Raw genomic sequence first — 10,845 nt, forward strand, 5'->3', positions numbered from 1 at the left:
AAGGCAACGAAGCACCCAGCTTGTAGAAAGCCAGTTCTAGCGAACCTAGCTTTTGCTACCCCATTTATTCAGAAACAATCCCCACTCCCATTTTCCCCAAAGAGTGTGAGCAAGAGTTACTTTGAAGCCTAGGTGCCCCAAGGTCAGCAACAGTTAGAGATAAAGCCACCTTACCTTTTACCCCCATAGAGTAACAGAAACATCCCATTTCCCATGGGAGTAGAAGATGTCAGAGGTAAGTCTAGATCTCTATAAAGCATGTGAAACCATGAGACAAAGGAAAGAATGTCCCCTAACAGCCGTGGTAACATATAGCAGCCTGAGTACATTTATCTTGTAACGATTACACTGAGGCAAGAATGCATCTCAATCCACTAGATGCAATCACTGCCCATATATTTTGTAGCAATCACATTAAGCTAAGGATGCATCTCAATCAACTAGGTGCCATCCCTGACAAACATCTCTCAATATATTGTCGAAGGCTTTCATGGCCAGAATCACTTGGGTGCTGTGTGGTTTCCAGGCTATATGGCCGTGTTCTAGCAGCATTCTCTCCTGACGTTTCGCCTGCATCTGTGGCTGGCATCTTCAGAGGATCTGATGTTGGGAAAGCAAGTGGAGTATATATATCTGTTGGAGTGTCCAGGGTGGGTGGAGAAACCTTGTCTGTGAGTAACAAAGAAGGCAACCAGGTCAGTAGTTGAGGGCATCTAAATAGAAGTATGAGTAACAATGAAGACTATAGCATGGGCGTAACACTGGAGATAGCAAGGTCACTGGCATTCAGGTCCCTCAATATCTCTCAATATGTCCTCCAAAGAGCATTATGCTCTGCCAATACCAATCAACTGGTGATCCCAGCCCAGCTGTCCTCAGCTAGAGTCACAGTCTCCTCAGCCCAATAAAACACTCTGTCTAATGAGACCAGGGGCCTGCGGAATCTGTTTCCATTCCGCAGGGCCTGTAAGTTGGAGCTGTTTCACCAGGTCTATGGTTGAAGACAACAACAGGGTTTGATCCATCTTAACTGACCTCCCTTCCCCCTTCCCTTCGATTTTGACTGAATGATATGGGGGTGGGGAAATGTTTCAAGTTTTAAATTGTTCCACCCTCGGTTGGATTTTTAAGGATGTAATAATGCATTGTATGTATTTTATTGATACAATGTTGGGAGCTGCTCTGAGCCTGCTTTGTCATGGAGACAAGGATAAAAGTCTAATAAATAAAATGTGCAAATGCTACAACAGTTGTCCCAGCAGCTTCATTGGCACCTCCTAGTTCTCTCAGGTAAGAGCTTCACATCCCAATTCCCCTTCAGTAGTCCTCAGTGTAGGGAGGGGAAAGCTATTCCATGTGACCTAATACTTCGTCCATTGCTGGTGGCAGGGGAGAATTAGACTGAAGTTTTATTCCAAGTGAATAGAACTCATATCAAAAATAAAATTTTCAAACTGAAACAACCAATTCACAAAATTCTGCAGTATCCCTAATAAAAACAGGAGGTGTCTTTCCCTCTCCGTCTAGATTATCATTCCAAATCTTGTCTTGCATTTCCCACCCCAGAGTTGTTTTTTGTTCCACAGTATCCGCATTGCATTTTTCACCTCCTGACTTTTCAAAGTATAAATTATAGGGTTCAGCATAGGGGTGATAATGGTATAGAACACAGCCACACTCTTGTCCTCGGAGAATGTGGTGGAAGGCCTCATGTAGAAAAAGACGCATGGTCCAAAAAATAAGATTACTACAGTGATGTGAGAAGCACAGGTAGAGAGTGCTTTCATGCGCCCTTCAGAGGATTGATTTCGTAATGAAACTAGGATGACAATGTATGAAACAGTCAACACAAGAAAGCAGCTCACAGAAATCATATCACTATTGGCAATTACAATGAGTCCCACAATGTATGTGTCAGTGCAGGCCAATTTCAATAAAGGGTGGACATCACAGAAATAATGGTCGATTTCATTTGGCCCACAGAAAGGGAGATGTGTTGTTAGAAGAGTCTGTACCATGGAATGAACAAACCCTCCTAGCCAGGAAGCCACCACCATCCAACTGCATACAGTCTTGTTCATGATCGTTGTATAATGAAGGGGTCTGCAGATCGCAATGTACCGGTCATATGCCATCACAGTGAGAAGAAAGATCTCAGTGCAACCAAAGAAATGGACCCCAAACAACTGGGCTATACAGCCAATAAAAGAGATAGTTTTCTTCTCTAAAAGGAAGTCACTAATCAGTTTGGGAACAGTGACAGATGAGTAACAAATGTCTACAAAGGAGAGATAACCAAGGAAGAAATACATGGGAGAATTCAGATGACGGCTGTTTTTGATTGTGGTTATAAGTAGATTGCCAAGGAGAATTGCTAAGTAAAAGACCAAAAATAGTCCAAAGCAGACTTTCTGTAGGTCCTGATTTTGGGTAAGTCCCAAGACCATGAATTCAGACACATTGTTCACATTCTCCATCTAGTCAGTACAGATGATTTGTTTCAAGGCTGAATTAAACCACCTATCACATAAAATGAGACAGCATCAGCTGGACTTTTTTTTCTTTAGTAAAACATTCATATATTCAAGAATTGTATATTAATCAGGAGCAGCAGTGGCGTAAGAGGTTAAGAGCTCGTGTATCTAATCTGGAGGAACCGGGTTTGATTCCCAGCTCTGCCGCCTGAGCTGTGGAGGCTTATCTGGGGAATTCAGATTAGCCTGTGCGCTCCCACACAGGCCAGCTGGGTGACCTTGGGCTAGTCACAGCTTCTCGGAGCTCTCTCAGCCCCACCTACCTCACAGGGTGTTTGTTGTGAGGGGGGAAGGGCAAGGAGATTGTCAGCCCCTTTGAGTCTCCTGCAGGAGAGAAAGGGGGGGATAGAAATCCAAACTCTTCTTCTTCTTCTTCTAATTTCACAATTTTCTAGCATTCTCATTCTTGTAACATAAAATAAAATATTTCATTCTGAGAATGTCCAAGACAAAAAAACAATTAATTTTATCAGCTAGAAAATTAATTTATACTCCACAATTCTTGGAAAAATTCTTTGGGATAAGTTCAATGTTGGTAATGATTATATCTCACAGTTTGCGATCAACTTTTGTAAAAAGAAAAACAATGAGCCCATGACACATTGGCATTCACATCAGTACATTCATTCATTTTATATAGACCGGCCAACTCATTGTTAAATCACTCTTTCGTTGGTTACTGAAAGATTAGTCAGTGATGCTCACATATACAGTCAAATAATACCAGTATTATTAGACTCTCTAGGCTTTTTTCTGTGCTTTTTTAATTGAGAATTTTTATTTATTTTACACATCTAAATAGTACATACATAAAAAGATAAAGAAAAGATCCCAATCTGGTCCCCCTCCCCCCTATAATAATAATAATAATAATAATAATAATAATAATAATAATAATAATAATAATAATAATAATAATAATAATAATAATAATAAATGAAAAAAACACATACACAAACACCTACATATATATATATATATATAGTGACTCTATATATGTATATAGTGACTAAGGATCCAAGCATAAATCTAACTCCATGCTTATAATTAATATGTACATTTTTTCACTTATAGTCCTTCTTACAAAGTTGTCTTAATTCGACTTCTGGTTTGGATGTGGCTGTGACCGCAGGTCCCTAAACACAAGAGTGACAATACCCATAGCAATCTACACCCCCTGATCCCAGGGGAGAAAATTTTCCAATCCCAACGGTGGGCCAGAAACCAAATAAACAGAGAGAGAGCATTTGCCAGAACGATCCAAGGGGATCACTGGGATTGCAGACCCTCTGAAAGATCTAAGAGTGCTGTGGAGAGTGGGGGAGGAGCAGCCAGCCCAGACAACCAAGGAAAGTATGAGATAAAATATGAAAAGAAAAAAATTGTGGTCCTATAGAAGAAACATTAAACCATTAAACGTGAAAGAGAGCAAGATGGTGCCAGGAAAACAGATCGGGAGAGGCATATCAGCTACCAGCATGGAGATGCGTGAAGGGGAGAAAGAAGACGCTCGATCATCTTGGAAAAAACCCGGAGCGAGGGCAAATGGAAAAGGCAAAAGGCAAGGAAAAGAAGGTAAAAGTAGATGTGTTTGCCATAATAAATTGGAAACAGAGCGAGCAGTGGCAACGAGCCAGAAACGTTGCCTAAGGTGGCTGCAAAGGACTATTGTGAGTTCCGGTGGGTCATAGTATACACTTCTGGTAGTGAATTTACGAGACAAGGAAAAACTGTGAGAATAAAAGAAGTAAAACCAGGAAGTAGCAGTCCAAAAACCCCACAGGATGGAAAACAGTGAACAACAGAGAATCGCTGCAAATAACAGAATAAAGAAAGAAAGAAAATACTTACCTGGAAATGAAAGATGGCAACGACAAGGAAAGGAAGTACCAGCGCTGCTGCAGGGGGAAAAACTTGAGGACTCAGACTGCGGTCGATTTGGCAACACCTGAAAAACAAAGTGAGAATAACAGCAAACTGGAACAAATGATGGAATTACTACTGAATCAGCAGAAAGACACAACTAACCAACTGATGGAGATAACAAGAGATACAACAAATAAGTTCACAGAGATAAAGAAAGAACTAAGTCAAATTAAAAAATGGAAGAAAAACTAAACCAAATCAGTGACTCTTTAACAGAAAATTCAAATCAAATTAAAGAAGTACAAGGCAGGGTTGATGTGCTGCAGTGCCAAGTGGACCTGCAGCAGGACAACTCTGCAATGATGGAATACCAACTAAAAGAAAACTATTTAAGAATAAGAGGCATACCTGAAGAAGAAAATGAGGACTTGTTATCTAAAATGTCAAATTTACTTGCCCCAGTGTGGCAAAGGAGTTCTGGACAGCATAACTTAGGATCATTCCATTTTCCCCCTGTAACAACCTTGGCTAAGAGACAGTAATTTGCTCAAAGTCATCAAGCAGACTCAGGTTTTGCCCAGGGCTCCAGTTTGCCTCATTACGTCCCTGGACCATTCGCATGGGGGGCAGCAGGCAGCGGCACAGCCTTTGCTCATCGCAGAAGCGAGGGGCCACGCCCCCGCAGCCTGGAGCGACGGCTCTGGAGTCGCAGGCCAGGGGGCGTGTCCCCTGGCCTCTGCGAGAAGCCGGAAGCCAGGAAACAAGGTAGGTGTTTGGGAAAGGGGGGGGATGGCACCTTCCAGCCGATTGGAAGCCGCTGTTTCCGAAATAGGGCTTCGTGCTGCTTGGGGGTTGCGAGGCTGCTGCTGCTGCTGCAATGCGGCAGCGGCCGTGCGAACTCCTCCCCAGGGACACTGTTTTTAGATTAGATTAAATATTTTATTTATATATCACCCTCCCCCGAATGGGCATAATAATTTTCTATTCTTACAGGGTTGCAATCTGGTTTGGAAAAGAATGTCCTGTCTCTCTAAAAGAAGCTTAGGGGGCTGTTGTTTACCAGGTGATGTTATTTACCCTTGTGCTATGTAAAGCTTCAGCTGCCCATTTCCACATATTATTAGAGGAACAAAAAATTTTCTCCAGGTTGGTTACCCTATCTTACAGGAATGCAGAGAGGGGGAAAAAAAACAAAGAAAGCAGTGTGGATGAGACAGACTATACATAAAATCAAAACTAAGAGAAGAAAATAATCAGATGGAAATCCTAATAAATATTTTCTTTAGTATAGTAATCAGCTGTTTGCACAATTAAATTGGTTACTGTAGTTTGTTGTCTGAACAACCTTTCTTGGATGGTGACTCTTAGCCCTTAAAGCTCTGTTCCCATATTCCTTTACTAAGGATAGTCAGAATTCTACTCACTTCTTTGGTGAATGAGTGATTAGAGCAATCACAGCTTACTTACAGTTCTCTCAGCTCAAAAGGCCTCAGAAGTTATTTTTTGCTATCGCAGTAGGAGACCAGGTATTTCTTGCTCCATAAGATAATTGTTTGGACACAGTCTTTGGGAAAGATTCTCTCCCAGTCATCTGGCTTTGAAGTTAGAATGGAAATCTTTAACCATGATGATGTACTTTTACATTGTCATTCATCTAGTTAATATGCTCCCAAGAGCACTTAGAAATGTCTTAGCGGGAACAAATCCCTGAAGAAGTAACTCAACATTTTAAAGAAAAGACACTTGCAGGGGCGTATCTAGGCAAACTGGAGCCCGGAGACAAAACCTGAGTTTGACACCCCGGCCCGGCATAGGTGGCCACCCTCCTTCATGACGACCAAACAATGATTTTTTGCACCAGCTCACAAAACACCCCCCACCCCCAATAAAACATACATGGCTCTCTCCCCACTACTTTCCTAATTGTGTCCTCACACCAACCCTGTGAGGTAGGCTGCTAGCCTGAGAAACAGCTCCAAACCAGTGCAGGGGGAATTAACTTTTAAGCATGTAAATCTCTGCATTCACCCCCCATCTGAAGGTTTACCAAACAAACGTCAGCATCATCTTCAGTTCTGCTGCTGCTGGGCTCCCTGCTCACCTTGCCTTTTCCTGTGCCTGCCAGCGCCCGGCTGCCGGGAAGAAGGCTTCTGAGTAATGCCACACTTAATTTAAGGTGAATACGGCACCCTGGGTCAGAGGGATGGGAGGCAGAGGTCCCCAGTCCTGCTCCTGGGAGCCCAGTGGGATTTCTCCCCTGCCCCCTGGACAAACCACGCCACCATACAGAGTGGGCGTGGCTACGACAGGCACTGGGAGCAGTCTGCTGCTTCAGTGCCTGCTTGCTAGGACTTGCTCAATCACTCGCTGTGTAGGAGGATGTTTTGGCGCCCCCCACGTGACCTCAATCGATGCACCCAGGGACAAGGGGTACCCCATGTCCCTAGGCAAGTACGCCAGTGGGCACATGTTTCAGCCAAACTTTAAATACTTTATTGCTAGCAATCTTTCAGTTATACATTCAATTATATTTTGTAGTTTCCCATCCAGATGTCCCTACAAAGGCATGGAACCTACTCTTCCCCAGTTCTGTTGCAATATGGCTCCTTTCCAAACAATTTTCATCTTACCAAGATTAGGAGCATCTATCTGATGATATCAGCTTGTGGTATCATTTTATTATAATAATTTATATGACAGTTTCCCCACAAAGGGAGCTCAGGGCAGTTCATAACATATGATTAAGTACACACCTAACAAAATCAGAGCAGCAGTGTGCTTACTCACATGCATAAGAATTAAAATAATAAAGCAATATAACTTTTCCAGCACAAGGAAATAACAGACCAATAAAAGTTAAGTGGAAAATGTATTATTCACACTGCTCCCAAAAATAAGACTGATGGTGCAAAATGAAGAAAATGGTTGAAATGATGAATGTAAATTTTCAACAATCTTTTAGGATATAGACAAAATTATAATGAAAATGGGTTAAAGGGGAAAAGATGAATGGACAATTATATTGGTGGTCATAATTTGACAATACGAGTTTTATCTTGAGAGAGAAATTCTAGGAATGTATAACTAATCAAATATTAATGTTTTTAAAATAATATTTCTTAGGCTATTCGAATCAAACTTAAAATAGTCAATATTAGTAAGGGATTTTAGATTTTATGTAGTTCTCTATATATAACTTTGTTGCCTTTCTTAATATTTAGAATTGTAACAATGATAGGATCCATTTCTCTTTTTATTTTCTCTGTTATTTTAATCTTTATTAATGAAAAATTAGAAAGTAAATTTGAAAAATTAACTTTCTGCTGAAAAGTCTGTATTTGCCATGCTTCCTTGTTGTGGTCTATTTCACACAGTGGCTGATTTTGCACTTTCAAAATTCCCCTTGGTATATCCGGGAGCATACCTGCTGTGGGGCTTCTCAACCCGCTCATAGTTCCCCACAGCTTTCCAGCTCTTCCTTCACTCCAGCCATGGATGCTGTGGGAAACCCTGAGAGATTCCCCACAAGCCCGTGGCTTTTCCTTAAGCACAGCTTAAGCACCGCAAGCTCTTCTGGGATCTCTTCCACACATGTGCAGGCAGCCTCCATTCTGATTGGCTGAATCTTGCTCCATTTCCTGCCTTCTGATTGGCCGAATCTAGTCCCATTCCCCCCACTCTCTGGCAGTGTTTTATTGTTAAAACTTTTTATTTTTGTTTGTAAAACCTGGTGATTCTCTCGGACGCACAAGGAATTTGCTGGCAGGGAAGCCAGCTTCCCCCACCCCTTTAAACTTTTTGTGCATCTGAGAGAAACACCATTTACACCCCTGCAAACTCCTCGCACGTGGGGGGAGGGCAAAGGGGGGCACCGATTGATGGGGCCGGCCAGAGCATCGAGGTGGGAAAAGTGGTTCCTATTCTGCTGCTGAGTAGTTATGTACTCCAGCAGAAGCCACCGGCACAACAAAGGGGCTTTTCAAAAGGACCTCAACATTTGTGGCTCAGGAAATTCACAGAGCAGGGCGGCACTGGGGCAAAAACATGACAGACATGCTGCAGGACCAGGGGCTGTGCAGAAGTTCCGATTGCATCAGGGCATTCCCCATGCCAACAGAGAGGCAATTGCGGTGTGCAAAATCAGCCAGTGAGAAAGGAGATTATTCCCTGTGCTGGATTGGGGAGGGGCTGGCCATTTTTCAAACAAATGGCATAAAATTTGCAGGGGAGTGAGGTCCACTCAAGACACCGAAGTTACAAGTGAATAGGACCATGGGTTCCAATTCTAAGGTCCCTCAAATAAAGTGCACCCAGCCAGGAACGTGAGGGTATAAGAATTTTCTTATAGGGGGGGGGGTTCTGGGGCCACACCCACACCCGCCCCTAGGGCATGGCCACGCCTCCCCAAGCCCCGTCCCTCACCTAGTGCTTATAGAGAAGCAGCTCTCCGAGGTCGGGGATGAGCAGACTCCTGCCTTGCCCCTTGCCCCTGCGCCTCCCACTCTGGGCAGAGGCATAGAGGGAAAATGGAGCCTGGTGCAAAAGTCTGAGTTTTGCACCCGGCAGCCACTGCTGGGGATATGCTGGAATCCACCCCCAAAAAGCATCACTGGCCATGGTGTTTGAGGAGAGCCCAAATTCTCCTTTTAAATCCACCTCAAAGGGAGAATCTGGGGTCCCCGAAGTTAAACAACATTGAAAGTGATGCTGTTTTGGGGTGGATTATCCCCCACCCTAAAACAGCATAACTTTCAATGTATGAGGCCAGTGAAAAAGAGCAGGCAGGCATTCTAATCTGGAGGAACTCTGTTTGATTCCCTGCTCTGCCACTTGAGCTGTGGAGGCTTATCTGGGGAATTCAGATTAGGCTCAGTGCAATACCCCACACACACCAGCTGAGTGATCTTCGGCCAGTCCCCAGCTTTTCGGAGCTGTCTCAGTCTCCACCCACCCTCACAGGGTGTTTGTTGTGAGGGATCAAGGGTAGCAGGCCTGTAAGCCCCTTGGAGTCTCCTACAGGAGGCAGGAAGGGGGGACATGCTGGGATCCTCAAACTCTTCTTCCTTCTTCTAAACTGATTCTCAGATTCTCCCTTTAAATCCATGTCAAAGGGGGTGGATGTAAAAGGAGAATCTGGGGAAATTTGGGGGGTACCTGCTGTCAGGGGTGCAATTGTTAATTAGAAGCACTGAACTTTCAGGGCATCTTTAGGAGTCTCTCCTAATGATACCACCCATGCTTCTAGAAGTTTGGTTCAGGGGGTTCAAAGTTATGTGGACCCTCAAAGGTGTAGCCTGCCAAGTCCCATTGCCTGCCATTGGAAACAATGGGTGATGGGGGCATTCCCTTTTGGGAGTCCAAGGTAGTTTTGGAGTCTTTCGACCAAACTTCCACAAAAGCTAAGTGGTATCAATATGAGACTCTCCTGATAGGCACATCCCAGGTTTCAAGTGAAGTTTGGTTCAGGGATGTCCAAAGTTATGGGACCCCTCAAAGATGGTAGCCTTCATCTTCTATTAGCTCTCATTGAAAACAATGGAGGATGTGGGGCACTCCCTTTCAGAGTCCATAGCTTTGGACTCCCTGGACCAAACTTCACAAAAGCTGGGTGGTATCAATATGAGACTCTCCTGATAGTACATCCCAGGTTTGCCTACATGCCTGGTCCAGGATGTCCAAAGTTATGGACTCCCCAAAGATGGAAGCCCCTGACTTCTATTGAAGGCTCCCCATTGAGTCAACAATGGAGGATAGGGCACTCCTTTTGGGAGTCCATAGCTTTGGTCCCCCTGGACCAAACTTCACAAAACCTGGCTGGTATCAATAAGAGACTCTCCTGATAATACATCCCAGGTTTGGTGAAGTTTGATTCAGGGGGTCCAAAGTTATGGACCCTCAAAGATGTAGCCTTCATCTTCTATTAGCTCCCATTGGAAACAATGGAGGATGGGGGTGCCCCCTTTGGGAGTCCATATCTTTGAACCCCCTGAACCAAACCTCACCAAACCCAGGTAATATCTACCGTAGAGACTCTCTAAAATCCCTCGAAAAGTTTCAGTTTCAGCTCCCAAACAATGTGCCCCCTGCAGGCCAAACACTGGAAAAAACCATTACCTACGTCCATGCACCCAGCCAACCTACTTGCAGTGGGGAAAGGATCCCATCCCCACAAATGAGAAGCAAAGGAGAATGGCAGCTCTCTGACACTTTTCTCCACAAGTGATTGGCTGGGTGCTCTCCTCCCTTGCATCTGATTGGAAGGGGACATATCTGATTGGAAGGGGAAATCAGAGGGGTGAAAGAAAAAGACAGGTGCATGATGCCTAACTGCTACACACCCTAACTAAACAAAATCTACAGACTGTTTTGTGGAAGGGAGCTTTGCTATACCTGTGATAATATGTTCCTTTAAGAGTTTGAGTTTATGGGTTATGGGTGGAGTTAA

The 10,845-nt window shown here is 43.8% G+C and overlaps 1 protein-coding gene across 1 annotated transcript; it reads right to left on the minus strand.

The window, feature by feature from the left end:
- Positions 1-1,523: 1,523 nt before the first annotated feature.
- Positions 1,524-7,745, minus strand: LOC125425901 (olfactory receptor 4S2-like). Its single transcript, XM_048483688.1, has 2 exons — positions 7,725-7,745; positions 1,524-2,477 (listed from the first exon to the last, which is right to left on the minus strand). Exons 1-2 carry the CDS (start codon positions 7,743-7,745, stop codon positions 1,524-1,526), a joined length of 975 nt encoding a protein of 324 aa, XP_048339645.1.
- Positions 7,746-10,845: the final 3,100 nt, after the last annotated feature.

This window comes from Sphaerodactylus townsendi, linkage group LG02 (assembly GCF_021028975.2).
Source record: "Sphaerodactylus townsendi isolate TG3544 linkage group LG02, MPM_Stown_v2.3, whole genome shotgun sequence".
Classification (NCBI taxonomy): domain Eukaryota; kingdom Metazoa; phylum Chordata; class Lepidosauria; order Squamata; family Sphaerodactylidae; genus Sphaerodactylus; species Sphaerodactylus townsendi.

What these genes read in the sequence shown, in the direction of transcription:
- LOC125425901 (XM_048483688.1), bottom strand. Translation starts at nt 7,745, where the DNA reads ATGGCAAATACAGACTTTTCA. An exon ending in TGGCAAATACAGACTTTTCA is followed by an intron (nt 2,478 to 7,724) that starts GCAGAAAGTTAA and finishes TGTACTGACTAG; the next exon opens with ATGGAGAATGTGAACAATGT.